Here is a 25,579-nt window from a genome sequence, read left to right on the forward strand (position 1 = left end):
TTAAGAAATAACAACATTTGACTATATAGAGTTTCTTACAGTTGGCACATCACCTTCCCAGCAATGGTGTTATGGCCATTTTTTTTCCTGGCTGGAGGAGCTAAGGTTCAGAGATGGAAGTGGTATGTCCAGGCTACAGGGCTAACAAATGATGGGTGAAGAAATGAGAATATGGGTCCCCTGACTGCCAGGGTGGTGCTGGTTTTAGCCTGCTAACTACTGGTTTTCCTGATCCAGCAACTTGAACAGCAATCAGTATTTAAATGTCCAGTGAAGACAGAGCTGGGGTCAAGGGTTCTGCTTGTCAAGAATGAATGCACCACCTTGAGAGGTACCTCCAGGATCCCAGGAGAGGGTGTTAAAGTTTATTTTAAAGGGCATCATCTCTACATACACTTCCATTCTTAGTCTGCACAGAAGTAAAATTGTTCACTAGATTTATATAGAGTTGGAAGATAGAGGCCAGGTAAAGAGAAAGGATAGCAACAGTTTATATGACAAGGTGTGTGGCTGTGAAGAAATTTCATTCATTCATCCATTTAACAAATATTTACTAGGTGTCAGCCACTGCTTTGGGCACTAGGGATCCCACAGTGAGCAAAACCAAAGCCAGTGCGTGCCATCCACTAATAGAATGTCCAGCCCAATGGGGCGAATAATCACACAAACTGCACAAACGTATAATTCAATCTGAGATGTTTTTAGAGGAAGGACAGCAGTCGGGGAAAACTTCCTGAGGAAGTGACATTTGAACTGAGTTCCTAAATGGGAAGTGAACTCCAGGAAAATGTCCAGGGTGTGCAAAGACAGAAGGGAAGCTTCAAGTAAAATACACTAAAATATGGCTTTTAAGTTGCATATTAATAAATTAAAATGACTCATGGAAAGAACATGCAGGGGGAGGTCAGAAATAATGTGGAGGTTCTAAGACAAAGGAACTTATTCTGACTCCTCCACATCCTCCCATCCACTTCCTGCCCCCGCAGCAAGGCAGCAAGTTTTTAACTAGATCTTTAAACGTCGGGTCAAGTGTAGATGATACCCCGCCCTATTTGCCTTGGGTTTCGGAAAGAAGCCAGCTTCTAGGATTGAGTGTTTGAAGGCAATGACTTCCCAGCTTCTGGTCCAGCATGTAAGAAGCCTGGAAATCGTCACTCTGTCCTAACAAGTAAAAAGTTGAACAAACTGTAAAATCAACAACTCTTAGATACATAAGAGAAGTGAGGTCACAGGGCAAAATGCTACCCCCCAAAGTGAAGACACTGACAGGCAAACACAGAGAATCAGAACTTATCAGAGCAGCAATCTCCACGGGAACAAGGCAGGAGAATCTGGACTGTGATTGGCGAATGTTGCTGCACGCTCAGTGTGGCCAACTTTGAGAATTAAAAACTCCAGGGGGATCAACTCCAGGGGGATCCAGGGGGACCAGGTGTTGGGGGGGCGGCTTTCACATTTTACCTCCAAGATCTCTACCAGGTACTCACAGTGAATATCAGAAACCCCCCTGGAGGGTGTAGCCAGAAAAGAAACGATTTTGACCTAAGCCAGAGCACTCTGTTCTTTTGGACAAGGTCTGCCCTCACAGAGAATCTATTCAAACAGAACCTAACTGACCTGGGGAAGGGAAATGCCCAACTCCAGCCCACTCTAGCCATCCTGTCCCACCCCTGCTTGGGGTGGCGGGTACTGAGAAGCGCATGTGAAGTTCACAGTCCAGAGGTTGACTAAAGACTGAGACATAATCATGGTACTATAAAACACTTCCCCTCCCCTGATACCTACAACCACATCACTCACAATAGGAACTCTATTTATAGCAGTTCCTATGCTTGGTACATCATGCTGGCTATCAAAAAAATTACAAGATATCCACATAAATGGATATCTGATCTTACAATCATCATAAAAATAACTGGCTTACAGATGTAAATGTAAAACACAGAACCATAAAACTCCTAGAAGATAACCTAGGAGAAAAGGTCATACCCTACATGACCTTGGGTATGGCAATGACTTCTTAGATGTAACACCAAAGTCATGATCCATGAAAAGGAAAAGTTGATAAGCTGGACTACATTGAAATTAAAAACTTTCTGCTCTGTAAAATAGAGTGTTAAGAGAATCAGAAGACAAGACAAAGACTAGGAGCAAATATTTGCAAAAAAACACATGGATAAAGGATGTTATCCAAAATATACAAAGAACTCCTAAAGCTCAAGAATGAGAAAACAACCCCATTGAAAATAGGTCAAAGACTTTAGCAGACACTTCACTGAGGAATAGCTACAGATATTAAATAAGCACATGAAAATATGCTCACATTATATGTAAGTCATCGGGGAAATGCAATGTAAAACAGAGAGACAATACCACACACCTATTAGGGTGGCCCAAAACCCACACACTGACAACACCAGATGCTGGAGAGGAGGTGAAGCAGTAGGAATTCTCATTCACTGCTTGTGGGAATACAAATGGCACAGTCACTTTGGAAGACAAGTTTGATGGTTTCTTACAAAGCAAAATATGATCTTGCCATACAGCCCATCAATCTCACTCCTTGGTATTATCCAAAGGAGCTGAAAATGTATGTCCACACAAAAAAACCTGCAACTCTGCACATGGATGTTCATAGCAGCCTTATTCAAAATTACCAGTGCCTGGCAGCAACCAAGATGTCCTTGAGTAGGCGAATGCATCAAGGAACTGTGGTCCGTCCAGACAGTGGAGTGGTATTCAGTGCTAAAGAGAAGTGAGCTGCTAAGCCATCAAAAACATGGAAGAACCTTAAATGCATATTACTAAGTGAGAGAAGCCAGCCTGAAAAGGCATATACTTTATAATTTCAACTATATGACATTGTGGAAAAGGCAAAAGAATGATGCAGTGTAAAGAACAGTTGCCGTCAGGGGCTGTAGAAGAGAAGGGAATGAGCAGGTGAGACACACTCTGTACAATACTATGATTGCGGCTACACGTCGCTGTGTATTTGTCCAGACCTATGGAATGTACAACACCAACGATGGATCCTAATGTAAACTATAGACTTTGGGTGATAAGGGTATGTCGATGTAGTTCAGCGATTGTAATAAATGTCCCAGTGGGGTAGGGGATGTTGATAATATGGGAGGCTTTCCATGTGTGGGGGCTGGGGATATATGAGAACTCTGTACTTTTGGTTTAATTTTTCTTTGGACCTAAAAGTGCTTTAAAAAACAAAGTTTATTAAAATAAACTTAAACTGAACCCTGGCTGGTGTCAATTGATTGGGCATCATCCCACAACCAAAAAGGTCACCTGTTCATTTCCCAGTCACTACAAACCAAAAGGTCACTGGTTTGATACCGTCAGGGTACATGCCAGGGTTGTGGGTTTGGTCCCTGGTAGGGTGTGGAAAAGAAGCAGCCAATAGGTGTTTCTCTCTCATATCGATGTCTCTCTTCCTCTCTTTCTCCCCTGCTTCCCTTCTCTCTATAATCAATAAAAGAAAAAAAACCTTAAACTGGCAGATGATATATAGTAGCCATATTGTTAGATTTATTTTATCTGATGACACAAGTAGAACATGATTTGAATCTATTGAGGACAGAATCTGGGGTTAAGTATTTATGAAGAGTTCAATCTTATTTGTTAAAAGTTTTATTTTAGAAGCTGTTCAAGAGTATGAAGGGAGGCAATTTAGGTGTTTAAGGGAATTCTAACCTAATTTTAAAGTCATTAATAACCAGCTTTAAATGTAAGACACAATTTTAAATTGTGCTGCTATGAACATTGGGGTGCATAGGTTCTTTTGGATTGGTGGTATTTCAGGGCTTTTAGGGTATAATCCCAGCAGTGGAATTGCTGGATCAAAATGCAGTTCCATTTTTAGTTTTCTGAGGAAATCCCATACTGTTTTCCACAGTGATAGGACCAGTCTGCATTCCCACCAACAGTGCACTAAGGTTCCCTTTTCCCCCGCATCTTCTCCAACACTTGTTTGTTGATTTGGTTATGATGGCCATTTTGACTGGTGTGAAGTGGTATTTCATTGTGGTTTTAATTTGCATCTCTCTGATGGCTAGTGTGCTGGAAGCAACCTAAGTGCCCATCAGTAAATGAGTGGATCAAAAAAACTATGGTCCATTTACACAATGGAATTCTTTTTTTTTAAAGATTTTATTTATTTATTTATCGTTAGAGGGGAAGGAGAGAGGGAGAGAAACATCAATGTATGGTTGCCTTTTGTGCGTCCCCTGCTGGTAGTTAGCCTGCAAGGAACCAGCCTGCAACCCAGGCATGCGCCCTGACTGGGAATTGAACTGCGATCATCTGGTTCGCAGGCCTGCGCTCAATCCACTGAGCTATGCCAGCCAGGGCCTACACAATGGAATTCTACACAGCAGAAAGAAGGAAGGAGCTCCTACCCTTTGCGGCAGCATAGATGGAACTGGAGAGCATTATTCTGAGTGAAATAAGCCAAGCAATAAGGGACAAGTACCATATGATTTCACCTTTAACTGGAACATAATCAACAAAAGAAAAAAGCAACCAAAATATAACCAGAGACATTGAAATTAAGAACAATCTAACAATAGCCAGAGGATAGGGGTGAGGGGACAGTGTGGGGAAGGGTTTTTAGGAACCACTATAAAGGACACATGGTCAAAACCAAGGGGGAGGGTGGAAGCAAGGGAGGGAGGTGGGTTTGGCATGGGGGAGGGGAATGGGGAGAAAATGCAGACAACTTTGACTGAACAACAATAAAGTAATTTAAATATGTATATATTTATATATATTTATATATTTTCAGACCTTCACATCAGAATAAACAAAATAGAAATATCTGTTTTAGAGACATGATTCTCCAACACTGCGTCATTCTTTTGCCTTTTCCACAATATCATATAGTTGAAATTATAAAGTATATGCCTTTTCAGGCTGGCTTCTCTCACTTAGTAATATGCATTTAAGGTTCTTCCATGTTTTTGATGGCTTAGCAGCTCACTTCTCTTTAGCACTGAATACCACTCCACTGTCTGGATGCCTTCATTTAAGGCTGGAGAAATAACATCTTCATATTATGCCACTGAACTTGAAAATGACTGTTGTTAATCTTTATTTTTTCTTTCATAAATGCAGTTGTGAGTATAGACAACTATCATTCTAAACCTGGATCTGTGAATTTCTGAATCAAAACAGAAGACTGTATATCCAGGTTCCCCTTGGAATGCTGTCAAAAAATAGAGCGTCGGTGTGCTGGCACATGGCTGCGAAGTCGCAGGTGGGTATGCAGGCTTCATCTCAGTTGTGCATACAGCAATTGTATAATTCAACACATGGCTTGGAATCAGCCATGGTAGGAATATTTACATAATGGAAATTGGTAAATGCTACAGATTTGGGCTTTTGTTCCCCTGCAGATCCACTCATTAAACATTTACCTACACCCCTCTGAATACAAAGGTATTTTCCAGGTTGAAGGCACAGGCAGTGGGATCTCTTGAGATGTATGCAAAACGGCTCCCAACCATCTCTCTGAAGCTTGGGATGCTGGTTAGTTACCCGCCAGATCTCATCTTCAGGGGGCGCTGAATGTAGTCCTGGGGCCGTCTATCCCCAAACACCATCATGCACCAGATGCCACTGCTGCGCTCACCTGGGTCGGTGCACTACTCTCCCCTTGGGCACTGTAATGGCTTTTGACCCCAAGTTTCTTTTTCATTACAACTCATTCTGCTCATTGCCAAAGACTGAAGTTTTTTTCCATTATTTTCCTAACAAAATACCAACTATTCCACATGCTATTCAATGTCCTTCAGTATTACCTGTCCCAAATCGAACTTTCATCGACTCTCCTCGTCAGTGCTCCAATCAGTTTGGACAAAATTGCTTCCAAATTTGCCTTTTCTTATCTCTGAGTCTTGGCTCAGGCTGTGGTCTTCTGGAATGCCTTCTCCTTGAACCATGTTATAATCATACCTACGTCTTAAGACCTTGCTTAACCATTACTTCCCCCATGAACTTTCTTCGAATATTTTAGCTGAAAGAATTTTTCTTCTAACTCATTCACTATTTTTTTAACCTTAAAACTCTTCTCTTACACTGCCTTGTATTGCAGTTACCAGTTGGATGCTTTATCTTCATGACTTCACTGTTTATTAAGGGCATGGATTATGTCGAACAGTATCAATATGTCATTTGTCACTAATATTTAATGATTGTTACTAGTTATTATTCACAGTGCCAAATGCTTTGTACATAGTATCAAACATAGTATACACAGTCCCACTTTAAAGGGGGACTATTATTAGGCATTGATATACCTGTTTTACCCAAAAGGAGGTTGAAGGAGGCTTAAGGAGGTTGAATAAGGTTACACAGCCAGCCATTGGTACAGCTAGAATTTGAACTCAGACCCACGAGGGCAGGGTCTTTGTTTAATTCAGTGCTGTATCCTCAAAACTCAGAAGAGGGACAGGCACTCAATAAGTGTTTGTTGAACAAATTTATAAACTGTATTTCCAAGTAGACACCAAGTATTTCCAGCTATGATGCCTAAGAAGGGCACAGCATCAGTTGTGTGGTATTCTTGCCAAAAATGCAAACACCAGACAAATCTAAATTCAAGGACATGCTTCAGAATGTCTATCCATATTCTGCAAAAGCAGCAAAGTCATGACCGCAGAGAGAGCTCAAGGGACCATCGCAGACTGGAGGGGACTAAGGAGACCTGACAGCCAAATGTGATGTGAGATCCCAGACTGGGTTCTGGATGAGAAAAAGAACCCCAGTGTCACCGATGGCAAAATTCTTTTAGAATTTCTTACAGTTCTATAGACGTTAATAGCTAAGTGTGCTATGGTTATATACTATGTTAATGTTATGGAAGCTGGGAGAAGGGTTTATAGGACTCTACCAGTTTTGCAACTTTTCTGTCAGTCTAAAGTTATTTTGTAGAAAAAATTAAGAAAAAAATCTTGTATGTTTCGTTAAATCGATTTTTCCCCAAAGATAGGGCCCTAATAATCTACCCAGTTTTACAAAGAAGTCTGGGGAGACCGTAAATTTAGATCTTGGATTATAGAATCAAAGTTTAGAGTTTAAAAAGACCCTTGGAAAAGCAACCCTTACATCCACGTCACTTTCAGGTGAAAAAAGCAAGGCCAGGAGGGCTACTGAAGTCACACCGTCTTGGGGGAACTGGTTTGAGACCCTTTTACCTCCACTCATTTTTACTTCTCTTTCTGACACTGATGGAGTCCAGTCGGAGAACTCTTTCTATTAATTAATTCAATTTAAGCTAAAGTCACAAGGTCTTTTTTAACTTCATTTTTATTGTTGACACTATTACAGCTGTACTCATTTTCCCCACTTCTGCCCACCCCTACCCTGCACCCCCTCCCTCTAGCTGTCACCACACTGCTGTCGCGTCCATGGGCCATCGAATCTGTTCTTTGGCTAATGCCTTCACCTTATTTCATCCAGTCTCCCCTCCCCCATTACAAGGTCTTTTTATAAAAAATGTAATACTCTAATGTCTAATGTGTTTATAATAAAACGATTAAAATCTTGCTTAAGAATACAATATTTTGCTTTTCATAAAAACTTGAGTAGCGGCTTGAGAAGTGAAAATAAATTTCACATCAATTCGAAGGAGCTCAAGGTTTGATTAAAATGCATTATTCTCTTTGGTTAAAGCCACTCTTTAATTTCTTTTCATGTGTAGCTCCTCTCTTGCTGGGTTGTTTGCACAAACACACACACACAGCACTTACTAAAACAGAAAATGGGTCATTTCATTACATTTGGTATAATTGCCTGGGATGGCTTCATGATCACCTCATCATCTGTCGGGGGCCCAAACAAGACAATGACAGCTTTGGCATTCGGCCCATGTTTTCCTCCGGTTTTTACTGCCTGTGCAATTTCTGCTCCTCAGCAAAACCAGCACGTCCCTCCTCCACCCGCCGGGGTCTGGACTATGCATTTAGCAGATGGCCTTGTTATACAATCATGTTTAACAGAATTAGACAAGATCGTTGAATTTCTGGGATTCCTGGCCATCACAGCTGTTTCTTCTCTGAAATGCCTTCACTCAATTAATGTGTGTAAGATGCTCCTCTGGTCAACCCTAGTTTTCTAGTGAGGACCAGTGTAGAAATCTGAACACATCTACTTTTTGAATAGGAAAAAAATTTTGGTGCCAGCAAGAAAAAATACTTATGACTCTTATTTATGTATGAGTGCCAATGACAATATGAGGGGGGACCCAGAAAAACTCAGAATTATTTTTTGGAGTGTGGGCCCCTTGTAGTATAGGCTTCTCCCACTAGGTGAGTGTTTTAGGAAGCCATCTGTATCAGTGTACCAGCTGGCATTGTTGTGAGAGGCTGCGTTCATCTTCAGGGAATTTTATTTTTTGAAGACTCACCACTTTTGCCCACTTCATCATGGGGTCATTTACCAGCACACCTGCCCACACCATGCTGAGTATTCAGCAGTGTTTGACCAAAAAACAGCATGAATTCTGTGGCCCACCCTCTCTATTCACTGGATCTCACTCTGAGCAACTTGTTTTTGTTTCCCAATGGAAAAATTCTCAAAGGGAAACATTTTGCTAGTGAGAAAGGGGTGAAACAAAAATGGCAGAGGCACGAAAAGGCATCAAAATTGACAAGCTCCAAAACCGTTTTGAGCAGTGGAAAAAACATTTCAGTCGGTGTATTGCATCAAATGGAAAGTACTTTGAAGGTGACTGAAGTTCAAACAATGAGAGAATAAATACACAATTTTTTAACAAATAAATTCTGGTTTTGGGGAGGGCTTCCCTTATATTTATCATAAAAAGTCTAAAAACAATACTGAGTGGTTAAGCAAATGTTAGGAAAATGATTCCAAATACTGTTTCTATAACAGCATCTCTATTTTTACAACTCAATCTCCCATGTCTATCCATTATACCCTACTTTTTGGGGGACACTGAACCAAAATTCCAGTCTCATTGCTAACATCGTGTCTTCCTCCCACCTCACCTCCTCTATCTTCCATCGAAGACCGTCATCACCTACTCTTGTCTATTTTCCATTCACACTATTTTGTCAGTTCCTTTCTTTCAATTGCCATTGTCATCATCCTAATTTGGGCTTAATTTATATGAAATTTAACACCCCCAAATGGCTAAGGGGTTGAGAGGAAGAACTTTTTCCATTCCTGGTACCCAGTAAAGCATAGTTGTGAGAAATGGTAGAAGTCCTTTACACGTCATCTCCCGGGGAGATGGGTGAGAGGTGGAATCATACCACAGCTGGGCGGCAGCCTCAGAGCAGCAGGGGACACCTCCTGTGAGGACCCAGCCCCGGGAATAGTATGAGTGGTTCTCAACCAAGCAGGGTCTCTACCTATGTTCTTGCTGCCATAGTCTGACGTGTCTGGGGCAGGGGAAGCAAATGTCACACTCTAAATGAAGCTTGGGGACTATGGGAACTGAATAAGCAAAATAAGATAATATAAATTAGTGTGCCTAAGAAAAAGAACAGCTCTGAAATATAGAGTCTTGTTTTAAAATTTGATTGAAGAGCTGTCATTTATTAAACTATGTTCTACATAATCTCATTTTAACCTAACCATATCATTTCATTCTGTAAGCAGTCTAATTTCATTTTGATACCAACATATAATTATTTTACAGATAAGGAAACTGAAGTCAGAGGAGTTAAGGAACTGTCTCATTTGTACATAGTTAGAAAACAGTGGCATTAGGTTTTAAACCTGTCACCCACCATCAGCAGCCTAGAATGCAGGTTTTCAAAATCTCCGGTGGCCTTACATGTCTGAGAAGTTAAGTAGCTTTGACTCTGTTCATGTTCATCAGATTGCTATCCCTTTCTATTATAAGCCACTTCACAATATTTTGTCAAAATAAAATAAAACCTTTCCCAACCTAGAAAGCGTACGCACACACAGCCCGGCGAAGTGGCTATCATTAGCCCCATAATACCAGAAAAGAAAACAGAAGCTCAGAGAAATCCCGGCTCTCGTCCACTGCCACACAGCTCATCAGTGAGGGATGGGGACCGGAAAGCCATCTGGGTCCCCTTTCCCTGCGCACAGGCACTCTGCCCGAAGGTATTAAGTCTGGGTCTAGAAGTGACTGCACAAGTCACCTTTGCAGAAATGGAGGCTTGAGAGCTAAATGGGATTCGTTTGTAGGAAAACAGGAAAGTTACATGTCTACTTCCTGGGGTACGCCTGCACATTTCAAATCTGTATGCTAGTTACCAGGCCTGGACGCCCGCCTATAAGACAGTTTTCCTCTTAGTAGGTCCCTGGGGATTTGGTGTCAATGTAAAAAGGCTTTTTGGGGGTGGCATTCTCTTTGCAAGAAGACAAGGATCAGGGAAAATGTTAAATAGGATCATAAATCACAAGAGACCTACTTTCCCATTGAAGGGGCAGAATCGGGGTCAGAACCAGGTCTAATTAAGAGGAACTCTGAAAGCCTCAAGACTATCACAAGGAATCAAAATTCAACTCAGTGGCACTAATGGTCTCGCCTTAGCAGAGAACATTTGTTTGACAGACAGATGAATACACACTGCATTAACATCATCAGTCACTACAAATTGAATCAGCCTCAGTAGATAAAGGTATTGACAGGCAAATGGCCTCAAATGACCTTTTTCTGATTGTTAAGAAGGATGAAAAAGACATAGTGAAGAGGCAGCTTCTCTGTGCCCTGTCCTGCTCCTTTTTCTCCCCTCCCTCCTTGAAGGAAATGTTCCTGGAGGGAAAATCTGTTTCCTAGTCCTCTCCTCCCTGGCCCTTTCTTGGGAGACTTCACAGGAAGTCAGTGGACTGGCTACTTACCTGATACACCCCTTATTTCCTTGAACCTTGTCTGACGCACAGCCTACTAAATAGCAATTACTTCTAAGTTAACTGTTTGTCTAAAACTGCAACCTAGGAGTTGAACATCATTAATCACCCCAACATACAATGTATTTTGGGAATAAATCACATAGAGGATATAAATTTTGGATTATTTAATATAGAATACATTACGTGTGAGACACTTCCCCCCCAAAATAACAAAAACTAACCATCATTGATTAGACCCATACAGTATAACTATGAAGATAAATTTAACTAGATGCTCTTGAAATTGCTGCAGGTAAAATGCATTTGTGTACGAATCCGTGTACAAAGCAATGCTAATCCACTCTGAGCCCACTGTAATGTCTAGGCGAGTGCCGTGAACTATTTCTTAGAAATGGGTAAGAACATGTTGCAGTATTCTTTTTGCCTGATCTCAGAGGGGAAGAGAAAGCTGAACAACTGAAATCAGTGATGTGTATTTAGGCAGCCAGTTGATTGGAACGCTGCCCCAAACCAGAAAAAGCTCTACATATGGAAAATGCTCCATTAGGGGAGGGGTGGTGGAAAGAGACAAGGCTTTAATAAATAGTTGAAGCTGTCAGTTAACTATTAATGATTTCTAAGTATTTATTGAAACCATCTTACCATAACCAACATAAAAGTGAAAACTGAGCCCTAAAACCAAGAAGTCTAATGTTCTCTGCTGAAAACCCTGATTACTGAAACAATTCTTTAAAGCCAATCCCAGTTTCCACATGCCTGCACAGAACGGGAATGACAGCGCTCTGCTCCTCGGGCTTGCCGGCGTCCTCAGTATGATTTAGGTAATCAAGGGCGGTTTGTGATTTCTAGTATGAACCAGTTCTTTTTGCTTCACTTTAAAATGTTCGCTCTATCTTTGGAAAACCCGAAGTATGGCTGGAAAATATTTATGCTCTAAAAACGTGAGCTTTAGGGCAGCGATGGTGAGGTTCACAAGTTAAGTTAAGTAATAGGAACTACGAGATCAAAGGGGAAACGTAAAAGAAAGTGCCTCTAGAAAGGCATCCGATGCAGGCTGTCTTTGCCGATGGAGACCAAATTACTGAGAGGTTTCACATAGAAATCTTTGTTGCAAAGCCAACAAGTTTTATGTCCACTGCAGTTTTTTAAAACGTCTTCTTGCTTTTCTTTTTTGACAGGAAAGGGAGTGTTTGTTTTGTCTACCTTCAAGTTCTCGTGAAAGTCACTCTGGAATCCTACACAGACCCTGTGCCGTGGGTGAGCTGGCCTTCACCTGTCTGAGAGAGCTGCTCACACATGACGTGTTTCCCAGGGAATGGGCTCCTTCTAGGAAGTGGACTCCCTTAAGGGAAAAGAGAGAAAACCTTACCTGGGTAATCGTTCTTATCTATGTCTGAGTCTCCTCTCAACGTGAAGCCGAAGCCAGAAGGCATCGCCTGCGAGGCCCACACTCCTTGCAAAATTTGGGAAGCCTTGGTGTTTAAGCCGTGCTGGTTCCCGTTGTAAATGAACACTTTGCCTCTTCGATCTGGGCCTGCGAAGGGCGCACCAATGGCAACGTCTACAGAGACACATGAATGCATTTTGTAAATAAAGAAGAATGTTTTGAACTACAATTAAGCACAAACAAAGAACAGTACCATAGAGTCCAAAGGGCTTATTAAGTTTCTCTTGGAAATTTGTAGTACTGCAGCAAGAGTTCATTGTCTGTTGTCTTTTATCCACTAAGCATAAAAGGTACAATACAAGATACTTAACACCAATACCTGCCAAAGGTACTAATGGATAGTGATCTGATGAGAATAACCCCTTAGGCTATTTTGTTAGGGCAAACTCCTATTCAGTCCTTGAAGTTCAATCAAGAAACCCACTACATGTTGGTTCTTAACTTAAAGGCCCTGAAAATATATCCAAGATTTTGTGTGAGCCTGCATGTTGAGGAGAGAATACTTATAAGACATTCATAAATTCCTAACTTAAAGAACCACAACCTTAAACTAAGAATTTAACACTATTTTATTGCAAACATTGAAGATGACTGTCAGCTGAAGTTTACAGAACAATTCAGAACAACAAAATTCAGTATCGTCTATACATAACCCATGCAGATTAATCAGAAGGCCATATACTTGCTAATGCATGAACATATATTTATTTGTTCTTGACTTGGTACATATAGAAGATTCTCTAGTTCTCCTCAAGTCACTATATCCAAATATCAGTTTTAAAAATGACCACTGCCTTTATTTACAGCTGTTACATAACACCCTAAATCAGCTTGAGAAAATTTCCATGTAACACCTATATTAATCAAAACATACCCATTTTAAATTGCCTTGAGATCGTTGATAGTTCATTAAAAGTCAACTGTATCACACACACCACTGTGAATATCTCAGAATGTCCAGGCAATGGCCACACTGAATTACGACACATAAACGATTTCCACACACTGCTACAGTTACCGTTGTATCCATCTTGATTCACGTCTCCTAGGTGTGCCACAGCACTGCCAAATCTCCCAAAAACCTCGGTGCCTGTGAGGACCTGCGGGTCTTCAAAGAGGAGGGCGCTCACTTGCATATACAGGTAAACTTGACCCACTTCTCTAGGGTTACTCTCAAATTCACGTTCCATAAAGAGAGGGGCCCCAATCAATATGTCATCCATGCTGTAGGGAACAAACACAGAGGTCAGCACACTGGCAGACACAAGGTCCTTCTTGGGACATTTTAAATCAACCGCCTTAGTATATTTCCATTGGTATTTTTCCTTTTGCAAAGGGCATTTTACAATCATCACCTTTCTTTCATTGTTTTGTTGCGTCTATGGAATAGAATGCTGCAAGAAAACAAGAGTTGCCAAATCATCACACTGAACTTTTTAACTGTTAAAAGTGACTACTTTAAGAAATCCCTAGATATTTCAGACTTTCCAGCGGTGAGTGCATTTCCAGAAACTGTGATATACAAGTGAAACATACCAAAAGGACCCAAGTAAATTTTTGTAACAGGGGATTACAGGTTTCCAGAATTTATATAACTATACATTTAAATTATGAAGTTCTCTTGCAATAACAAGGTTTAAAACAAATTTGTCCTATTTCCCATTGCTATCTTCATTTAAATAAAACAGAGACCAGAGAGAGTTGTAGCACTGGCCAGAAAGATAGAAAATAAAATTTTCACCCCAAAAGAGAATTTACAGTTGTTTTGAAAATGTAGGTTTTATAGAAGAAAACTAATAGATAATTTTTAAGGTTGAAAAAAGTTCAAGAAACAGACACCTAACCACATTATTTAGAGATAAAGACAAACACCAAGGAAATAAAAACCAAAAATGGCTAAAGCTATTTCTTTTACAAAGCCAGATAGCAAAAAAATAAAATAAAAAAGTAACAGACTAGAGTCTTCTAAGGTATTCAGGGCTTTAGAAACATATACACACATTATTTTTACTGAAAAAAATTTTAAGAAAAGTCACATCAACCAAAATTTGTAATTTGATCTGTGCTAATGACCTCTGTTAACATCGGTCTGGAGGCGCCCGACCCTGGGAAGTACAAATCTGTGGGTGACCCCAGACAGACCTACAAGTCTGCATTTGACTTGCACGTCTGTGTGGATTAGGTAATATGTAGAAGTTTTCCAAGTAAACTAATTACTAAAATTTTATCATTAATCTAAAAGGCAGGGATAAAGTGACAAAAGATATTAAGAGCAAGACACCTCTTTTACAGTAATCTGCAAGACACGCCAGCATTACTCTGGCCCACCCCTCTCTCCAACTTGTTTTCCTTGTAGCATTTGTAATATTTCTCAGGATGATTCAACAGACGCCTGTGTACCAACTATATTTAAGATACTCTGAGAAGTGATTTAAAGAATTCAGTGACTCTTAGGTCACTCCTGTTCCTAATTAACTGAAAGGTGAAGTCAAATTGCTCCTCATATAATGATAAACAAGGAAGGCACAGCAACAAGAAGTATGAGTGGTCCAAACTAAAGGCTGGGAATTCCAGATGGGGAGAGAGCCAGAGTTCGTACTTGGAGGGTGTTAAGGAAGCCTCAGGGAAGAGAAGGCCTTGAACCTGAGTGGGATTGTGACAGGTACATCTAGAGGCAGCCTTTCCAGGTGGTGGCACTGTGACCCCAGGCTAGTGTCCCTAAGTGGTGTCAGGGAACAGTGAGTGGTTCGGAAAGCTCCATGCTAGAGGGATGCCTATGATGAAGATTTCTTAAAATGCGCAATATGAAATAGCAATAATGATATATAACAATCACATAAAATATGATATTGTTATGTATAACCTTATATATTATTATCATATAAAATCAATAATAGATGGTTATATAATACAAACAATAAGCAAATAACCCATTAAAATTAGGCAAAAGATCTGAATAGACACCTCATCAAAGGGGATATACAGACACGGTGAACATGCATTTGAAAAGACATTCAGTATCACATGTCATTAGAGAACTGGAAATTAAAACAACACTGAGATACCACTACACACCGATCAGAATGGCCAAAATCCAAAACCCTGACACCACCAAGTACCAATGCAGGTGTGAAGCAACAGGAACTCCCACTCGTTACTGGTGACAATACAGAATGGTACGGCTGCTTTGGAAGACGGGTTGGCAGTTCCTTACAAAATGAAACACCTGTACCACACGACCCCGCAACTGCATGCCTTAGTATTCACCAATATGAGTTGAAAACATGTCCACACAGAAACCTGTACATGACTGTTAAGTTTTATTCATAATTGGGAAAACTCGGAACCAACCAAGAGGTCTTTCAACAGGTCAATGGCTAAGCAAACTGTTACGTCCAGACCAATGCTGACAACACCGAATGCTGGTGTGTATTGTGGTGCATTAGACACACTCATTCATTGCTGGTTGAAAACTCCTACGTAGTTACCCACAGAAACTGAGAAAACATGTTCATGCAAAAACCTGCAATTGCCCCAAACTGGAAGCAGCTAAGACCCCCTTTCAATAAGTGAATGGATAAACAGATGCTGGTGCATCATACGATGGAATAATTTTCAGCAATAAAAAGAAATGAACTATCAAGCCATAAAACAACACAGAGGAACTATATATTGCTAAGTGAAAGAAGCCAGTCTGTGTGATTCCAAGTTTATGACATTTTGGAAAAGGCAAAACTATAGAGCCAGTAAAAAAACCAGTAGTTGGCAGGGGATGGGTGAGCTGAAGGATGAATAGGTGGAGGAGAAGACAAGTTTACAGCAACGAAACTCTTCTCTCTGATACTGTATGTGGACCCGTGACTTGGGCATTTGGTAAAACCCACAGAATGCACAACACAGAGAGAACCCTCAACTACTTAGTTACTACTGTGCCAACATGAGTTCATCCACTGTGACAAGTGTACCACACCAGTGCCTGCTGTGAACAGGAACACTGAGGGCAGAGGGGAGAGGGAGTGTGTGTGAACTCCCTGTACTTCCTGCTCAACTTTTCTGTAAACCCAACTCTGCTCTAAAAACCTGACGTTGGTTAAACAAAGATGATAATTGCAAAAGTACGTTGAGCACAGATTACATGAGTCTAGCATGAGTTTTGGCATCATACTAACCTAGATTTAAAATCTGGCTGTTAATAACTAGCTGTGTCATACCAAACCAGTCACATTACCTCTAAAATGTGGATAAGACAGAAATAGGCTACTTCATCACCTGCGTCACGTAACATCTCTCTGTTTGTCTGTCATCCTCTCCCTCCAAATGTGCGCACATACACACAGGTTATACAACAGTATTTAATAAATGACAGGTACAATGGAGGCACTGAGCTAGCCACTGATGGCAATACACAGTATTTTACCCTATAGCAATAGAAACAGAAAGAGCTCCTGTTAAACAAGCAAAGCACCTTCTTGTTTTCCATCTCCTGTCTCCAGGAGCCAGAGAAAGATGAGCCATAACACTGGGATAGTGTGGGGCCTCAGGGACTTCTAGAACAGGCTGCCACCCTCTGCCCACAGCAGCGGAAGTCACTCATGGATGGAAAAGCACCTTGAGCAGGGACTTCACAAACCTGTAGGAAGGGAGCAGGGACTGAAAGGCAGGCCCACGAAATAACTCTTACTTTGGTCTCCAATTCCAAAACGTAAGTTGGATTGCTGTGCTTAGGTAAAACTTTTTTTTAAATGTTCCAGATACACTTATTTTTTAAAAATTGCCTTTGCTTGCAATCCTGTTGTGCTCCAGGCAGAAAGGGGAGCAGAGAATGGGGCCATCGTAGCCCTGGGCCTTCCCTCACAGGAACCTGGTTGTCTCTCTCTACTATTATGGCCGGTATGCAGAGCCTTTGGTTAAACACCGAACTGTGAGCGTCACTGCCTTGTAGTTCAAAAACACCTAAAAGCACTGCCTCCCTATCACAGAGACTGAGGAGGGGGCCATTTTCTCATTCTGTAAAGAAGGAAAAAGTCACATAACTGTTCTCTGGGGGTATGAGCATGACCTGGGCCTACCGAGGTCACTCACTGGTCTCTCACCACCAGCCCCTGGTTCCAAAAGTGTAAAAGTGTTTGACCGGTTGTTGTGAAAGAGCAGTAAGTCCAAGAAATCTCTGGATTCTGACACCATTGATTTCTTTTCTTAGAAATACGTGTTCCTAGATATTGTCTTCTAAATGTTCTAAGTGCCAAAAATAGACATTTGTTCTTAATTTATAATTGTGTTCCCATAAGGTTGAGAGACAGTAGCTGAATTGAATTCAGTTGGTACAATGTGCTTTGTAGAACATTTACACTAAGTGCCAGTAGGTTTTCTGTGAGTGATACCACTTAAGAGCCACAGTATACACTGTTGCTTAGGCTGCTCTTATTAAGTCTCAATTTTTGGTTCATTCAGTGGATTGTGACATCAATTTAATGGGTCTTCATAAGCAATTTTTAAAAATGAAATTAATATAACAGAAAATATGGAAGTGAGTGAACTACACATAAGGGTAGATGTTGTTCCTTGAAACTTTTGTTCCAATTGTGTGTGTGTGTGTGTGTGTGTGTGTGTGTGTTATGGGCTGCAATGTCAAATGTATTTCTTACTATGGGCCACGAAGCAAAAAAGTCATTGAAAACCACCACAGGAGGCTATGTGAGCTATTTAGGTTGTTTCAAAATTTATTTGTCAAATCCTCTTTCTGGATATATTCAATTCAAGCCCAAAGTTTAAAAATATTTATTGGTAAAGTTTTTGATAAAGTAGGTATATAATACCTATCACCCAGCCTGTTACTGTATATATTCTCTTAGGATGGCACAATAGTATTTAATAAATGATAGGTATTATATCACACAACTATATGTATGTATGTGTGCATATATATATATATATATATATATATATATATATATATGAAGAAACAATGATTGGGTTTTCACTAAAAACTATATTCTCTGTCTGTTTGGCTCACTTTGGTGGCTTGGATGAGATCTAAGATATTACATGAAGGCATTTTATAAAAGTTGGATATATGTGCTCAATTTCACTTTATTTAACATGTCTAATGTTTAAGCAGTTTTCTTTAAATTTCTGTATAGCTTTAACACAGGTTTCGTTTGTGTCTCTTCTTTATGTCTAAATCTACTCTAATAATAATATCATGTAAAGCTCAATTATTCATCCTTCACATGCTATTTGCTATAGAAACATGATAAACATGTTCCTGAAAAGCACAGCATAAATAATGATTATGAGAGGGTGAGGGAACCCACCAATGAGAATATTCAATACGAAAAATCCAAATTTGAGTTTTCTGCAGCCAAATGGTGTTAATGTGTTGATTTAATATATAAATTTTCTGTTTCCTTCCCCCCCAATAATACATATTACAGATTAATGCTCCTGACTAGTTTTCAGAATGTAGTTATTTACTAAAAGGGACTATATACCAGAGTTGATATCTAGTCAACTTAATTATTTTATGACAGGCTAGAACTAATAAGCTTATCAATTATAGTACAGATCAATTTAATTTATAATCACTTTGAGTTTTCCAGATTTCCTACTTATTTGAATCATAAGGGTCTCTCCTATAGGAGAAAACGTACTCGGGTAAATCTAGCACTAACACATAGTTACCCAGAGCTGTTTCCTTCCAAATAAATATTTTCTAAAACGCTCTCAAGCTGACTAACTGCTAGGAATCTCTTTAAATGTCTTTCCCTTTAGCCATTCAGATGCTAGAAACAGTCCAATGGCTTAAACTGTAATTCTGTGAATTTCTGAAATAGTGTAAATACTATACGTTTCAAAAGCCATTAGAAAAAAACAGATTTGCTTGCTTGGGCTCAAGATGAAAAATACCATCTCCATTTGTTGTTAAGTTTATCCAGAAATCCCTAACAGAGTTTACATTGACAGGGTTTGTAGCTCTGGCTATTTTAAGATAACTAAACTGAAGTTAATTTCACCAGCTTTGTTTACATTTTCAAAACAGTCACAGGCCTGACAATATCAACCACCAACCAGCATGCACACAACTGTTTGGTCTGAACTTTTGGAATCCACCTGAAGGTGGAGACTATATACCTGGAGACTATTTTAAATTTAAAAAAAAAGGAGGTGGGCCTGGCCAGGTGGCTCAGTTGGTCAGGCATCATCCCACACACCAAAAGTTTATGGGCTCAATTTCCAGTCAGGGCACCTACCTAGGCTGCGGGTTCTATCTCCAGTCAGGTGCTTACAGGAGGCAAATGATTGATGTTTTTCTCTCATGTTGATGTTTCTTTCTCTCTCTTTCCCATCCCTCCCTTCCTCTCTCTCTAAAATAAAGACATATCCTCAGGTGAGAATTAAAAAAATGCGGGGGGAAATTCCCAACAATTTACTTATTTGATCACATTACTTAATGACACAGTCTTTTTTCCCTTTGGTGCTGAGCCCTGGGAGCATTTGTGGGGACCTCGCTTTGGCTGCACAACGGGTAGAGGAGATGACATGGGCTCGCTGCATAAGCTCATTCACAATAAATAGACCCCACTATCTCTCGGCTGGAGGAAGGAAAGTCTAGTCCGATCACATGAAACACAGGAGTCCTAACTCCTCAACCATGAACAATCAACTACCTGAGTGATGCTCTTGCTCCTGTTCCAAGTGCCTGCCCAGCATCCACCCAGGTCCAGGGTTTAAAAGGAAAGATACGAGATGAAAGAGTGGGACAAAGGTTACGTTTACAGCTGTGAGCACAGGGAACAGAGTTTGCTTTATTTTCCATACATACAACTGTAAACCTACTTTTGCCCAACCCTGAATATATGATACGAATTTGGGTAAAAAAATGGGAATGAATTAAATTTTAAATGTAGAACTGAACTCTGCTAGGTGATGGATGCTCACTGATACTTCCTTAATAACTGATAAATTCTAGAAAAGCTAGAAGGGCTTTGTAATTTTTTAAGTTGTAGGAGTTACAGATTCTGTAAAATTATTTATGAATGATAACCAATGACTCAGTAAAATGTAGCAGACTAGTGTGGCCATTTTCAATATAATGAAACAAACTGAATTTTCATATGTCCCATGGCCTTAAGAGCCATTTACAACTGAATTTTCTAAAATCACCAGTTATTTTCAGCACAATTAAATGCAACTTTAAAGTTCTTTGGTGAAATAACTTTGAAATTACGATTTTATATTTCTATAAAGTAGAAGACCTTGCTTATAAAAACAATGGAAGTTATTAAAAGCACATTTAACAAATAGAAATGTAGTGTTTTTTATCAATAGTCAAAATAGAGTAAAACATTTAAAACACAGATTTAATTCTTCTATCACAACCCTTATTTAAAGTTACCAGAATCTGTATGTATGTGTACATCTATATCTATGCACATAGGTGCATACAGACTACATCTATATGTTTATGTACACATATATATAGGTAGATAGATAAAACTGTGTGTGTGTGTGGATGTGATGGAATTTCAAAAACCTGAATTCATAGAAAGTAGGCTGGTGGTCACCAGGGGTGGAGAAGTGGGGGGTATGGGGAGAAGTTGACCAAGGGCACTAAGTAGCAGTTGCATAGGGTGAGTAAGTCTAGGGATGTGATGGGCAGCATGGGGCTGTAGTTAATGATACTGTAGTGTGTCATGGAAATTTGCTGAGAGTAGATCCCTGGCGCTCTCTTACCACCCCCCACACAGATCGCATTGTGGGGTGGATACAGATGGATCACGCTGGTAAATGTGTGTTAGCTTGAACACAGTGGTGGCTTTGCTATGTATATTTATTCTAAAACATCATGTTTTACACCTTAAATATACATAATTTTATTTGAAAAAATAAAAATAAAAGAGGTTATTGGGCTTCCTCAGTGACCATTATACTAATTTATTCTATTTCCCACCTTCTAAAAGTGAGAGTCACACCATCATTTTACTCACTTATTTGATCAAAAATTCCTGATACAAATCATAAAACCTTAAAGACTGAAAATAGGACTCACTCTTGATGCTGGACATTCTATGAGTCCTGACCAATGTGTGATGACATGGATCCGCCTGTGTAGTTATCACACAGAACAGTTTCACTGTTCTAAAAACCCTTTGCGCTCCACTGTTCGTCTCTCCTTTCCCTGCTAGTTCCTGGTGACGATCAACCCTATTACCATCCCATAGTTTTACCTTTTCCAGACTGTCAAACAGTTGGAGCCATATACTCTGTAGACATTTAGAAAGACCCCTTTCACTTAATAATGTGCATTTAAGTTCCCTCCATGTCTTTTCATGACTTGGCAACTCATTTCTTTTCAGCATTAAGTAATATCCCATTGTCTGGGTATAACACAGTTTATTTACACATNAGAAAATGTTGGGTAAATTAGCAGAAGGTCCAGCAACTAATTAAGCTAGTTCCCTAATGAGTATGCGATCTCGGGCAATTCACTTCACTTCCATGCCTCAGTTTCCTTGTGAGTGAATTTTAGATCGTTTCACTGCATTGTAGTACAGATGGTCTGATGTTGTGAGACATATTACACAGGAAGGCACAGAGAGAGGAAAAAACTGTCTGCTAATCGTACATGATCAAAATTGTGTTGCTTAATAGCAGTGTTAGTTTCTACACAGTTTTGGTGGAGAAGTTTTCTGCATTTGAAACGGCTAACAAACTGGGGAGACCAAATGTATAGACAACGTCCAGGAAAACTTTGAGATAAGGATTCCTGTTTGCTATAAACCTTCTGTGGCCTTGGATCTCTACTGGAAACCTGATCAGGAAAGAGAACGGCAAAGCACTGCTCAAAACAAGGCCACATGTGTCTGCCTGCACGGAGCCATCGCAGGGCCTTACAAGTCACGGACACACGTGACTTGCTGCCCTTCTTGTCTTGTTCTGCCAAGATCTCTGGGGCACTGCAGGTTCAAGTCCCTGCCCAGCAGGTTGTTTCGGACCTTCCCTGAGGATGAGTGCCCGCCCTGGGAAGAGAGGTCACTGGCTGTCACTGTTCCTAGTGGCTTTCAGACTCCCACTCTGGGATCCAGTACAAACCCAGAAACACCAGATGCCACGTGTTTCCTATTTGTGTCTGTTGAAAGCCGATGATACCACAGGATTATTCTAGAAATACAGGTGCTGCAGAGATGACGGCACATTGTATCCTCCTTATTGTAAGTCCAGACTTCACCCGAGGTGTCCGTCTCTGTTGGAGATGAAGGGCTCTCAGGGGCTTCTGCTGCACACTCCCTCACAACAGGACCTTGCATTTACAGAGCACGTACGTAATTAAAAAGAGTCAACTATGTACCAACTGAGAACTGAGGGGCACTGTATTTTTTAAAATAGCAATATGAAGACGGCAGACATACTGTTCAGCGCAGTATGAGCGTTCATAACGAGTTCATCTGTGCCCTAGCAAGTGCCGTGTGGCCCCCAGGGGAGAAGCCCTTGGGCTCGTGGTGTCACCCGCTGCTCAGAGATGTGTCTACACGCACCCTAGAGGCCACTGTGGGACTTTCTTTTTTCCCTGAAGGATGGACAACTCCATGTTTTGGACTCAAGTTCTTCTTCCGCCATTTTCTTTCTAAATTACAAAAAGTCTCTGATAACAAATACAGTTCACCCAGGTTGGAAATTGTGAATGGTCATCCTAATTGTTACTGTCTTTTGGCAACTCAGACAGCTGAAGGTTAAAGCAATTTAATTTTAAATCCCTGCTTCCATTCCAATGGACCTTCAAAATCTATCCAGAGTGCAGCCACTTCTGCCCCGGCCACCGCTGCTGCTGTGCCCCCGCCTCTGTGCGGCCTCGCCTGGCTTCTGGCAGTGAGCTTCCAGAAGGCCTCCAGCCACCAAGACCCAGCAGACAGAGCGTGCCTGCTACGACCGAAGCTGGAGCGAGCCACTGCCTCACTTAGAACCATCAGTGGCTCACAAGGGGAAGTGTCCTTCTTGGAAACAGACCCATTGTGCTCGTGGCAGAGCCAGGAGGTGCTGTGTAAAGCAGTCTAGAGTAGATGTGGTGCTCACAGGCCTTCACGCCCCTGCGCCTCACTGTTTCCTCTCCCTCATCCTTGAGGTCCTGCCTCTCGGAATTTGAACACTCTCTCCCCCAAATCATCGCGCTTGCCCCTTTACCGGCTTCAGGTCTTTCCTCAACTGCAACCTTAACACCCAGGCCTTCCCTATCCACCTGATTTAAAATCACATCCCTCCCAATATTCCCTAGGTCCTTGTTTTTGTTTTTGTAAGTGTAATTAATAGACTTTATTTTTAGAGCAGTTTTAGGTTCAAACAAAATTAAGTAGAACACACAGAGAGTTTCCACACACCCCTCTCCACCCTGCAGGCATGGCCACCCCTTTATCAACATCCCCACCAGAGAGGGGCACATGTCACAACCGATGAACCTACATTGATGCATTATAAGTGCCCAAGTCCATAGTGTACAATAGGACTCACTCTTGATGCTGGACATTCTATGAGTCCTGACCAATGTGTGATGACATGGATCCGCCTGTGTAGTTATCACACAGAACAGTTTCACTGTCCTAAAAATCCTTTGCGCTCCACTGTTCGTCTCTCCTTTCCCTGCTAGTTCCTGGTGACGATCAACCCTATTACCATCCCATAGTTTTACCTTTTCCAGACTGTCAAACAGTTGGAGCCATATACTCTGTAGACATTTAGAAAGACCCCTTTCACTTAATAATGTGCATTTAAGTTCCCTCCATGTCTTTTCATGACTTGGCAACTCATTTCTTTTCAGCATTAAGTAATATCCCATTGTCTGGGTATAACACAGTTTATTTACACATTCGCCTGCTGAAGGACATCTTGGTTGCTTTCAGCCCTTTTACTGATTTCCTGCCTAGTGTTCATCATGATCTAACGTACACTTACTTGACTTGTCTATTTTTTGCCATTAGCTTCCACCCCACTCCCCCAACTCAAGCATAAACTTGATGAGAGTAGGGGTTTTCGATTTTTTCCTCTGCTATCCAGCAGCTAGAACAGTGCTATAGTGTATGGTAGATGCTTGAGAAATATATGTTCAATGAAAGAATAATGAAAAGATATTTTCCAAAAGGTACAAAAGTTACTACATGCATCTCCAATCATAAGCCACCACATAATGTATAAAGAGCATTTCTAGCTACACAAAGGTTGCAGCTAGTGTGTGTCAGTGATGAACCTAAAGAGCTTAGGCCAGATCCTGGAACACAGTTGTATTCTTCAAATATCTGCCTTCTGCAAAAATGTGAGCTCCATTCACCATTATATTCAGGGCATTGAGAACAATGCCTGGCGCATAGTAGGTGCTCCAACAGGATTAATTGGATGGATAATCATGATATTCATCTCAACTTATTGATTTTCCTTCTTGATCATTTGTTTGAGCTGACTGGAGCTTTAGTGAACCAAAGAGATGCTTAATAATTATTTTTGAAGCAATAACTTAAACACAAACATAATTTATCATGTTGTTTGGTCCAAGCTCAGCTTTAATTTACTGCCATAGTCTGAAAAAAATAACATGATTATTTCATCTCCTCCATGGTGTTACTAGTCTGTCAGTTAAAGCAATATCAAGAGAAAAACTATTTTTAAAAAAGAGAGGAAAAATATTTTTATGTAAAAATATAACTTGCTAAAGTTATACCTTGAATGTATAACTTGCTAGAGGGTGAAAAGCGACAGATGAGAAAACTCTTCAAAGGCTATGGATTTTGAATGGTCAAGGACTAGTCAATTCATAAAAATTAAAGATAAAACTAAACAAGATAATTCTTTTGATAGAACTAAGCAAGCAGCAGATGTGGAAAATCTCAAGCATAAACTAGGATGACAAAGAATTCTTTAGGAGATACATCCTCTTGACCTGAACCAAAATTTTTTTTTTAAAAAGAGTTAAAACAAGAGAGCCTCTATTTGTCAAGGAGCTACAGAAGGATGTATTTCATTAAAGGAAAAATACAACATTTCCGTGGATGAGTATAATACACGGTGAGTGAGGAAGTTCTTATTAACTTACCCATCACTGTTAACATCTGATATTGCAACTGTATATCCAAAGTAAGATGCCATCTGCAAAGGAAAACCATGAGATGACATATTTTGTGTTCAGAAAGCATTTTGACAGTCATGTCTCAATCCCTGAAAGATTAATCTTATCGCAGCACATTTCTGCATTTAACTTCATAGACTGTTGGATGTGGCCAGTCTTGG

General features: G+C 40.4%; 1 protein-coding gene across 1 annotated transcript in view; it reads right to left on the minus strand.

Annotated features, from left to right (window-relative positions):
• ITGA8 (integrin subunit alpha 8) overlaps positions 1–25,579 on the minus strand; it is a 172,097-nt gene that overhangs the window by 91,175 nt on the left and 55,343 nt on the right. The window contains exons 11-13 of the mRNA XM_037060759.1: positions 25,386–25,438; positions 13,329–13,534; positions 12,233–12,424 (exon numbers count right to left, since the gene is read on the minus strand). Of these exons, the coding sequence (XP_036916654.1) occupies positions 12,233–12,424; positions 13,329–13,534; positions 25,386–25,438 (451 nt within the window). The remainder of the gene's footprint in view (positions 1–12,232; positions 12,425–13,328; positions 13,535–25,385; positions 25,439–25,579) is intronic.

The sequence above is a fragment of the Sturnira hondurensis genome, unplaced genomic scaffold (genome assembly GCF_014824575.4).
Source record: "Sturnira hondurensis isolate 20B ecotype Veracruz unplaced genomic scaffold, ASM1482457v3 Scaffold0012488, whole genome shotgun sequence".
NCBI lineage: Eukaryota > Metazoa > Chordata > Mammalia > Chiroptera > Phyllostomidae > Sturnira > Sturnira hondurensis.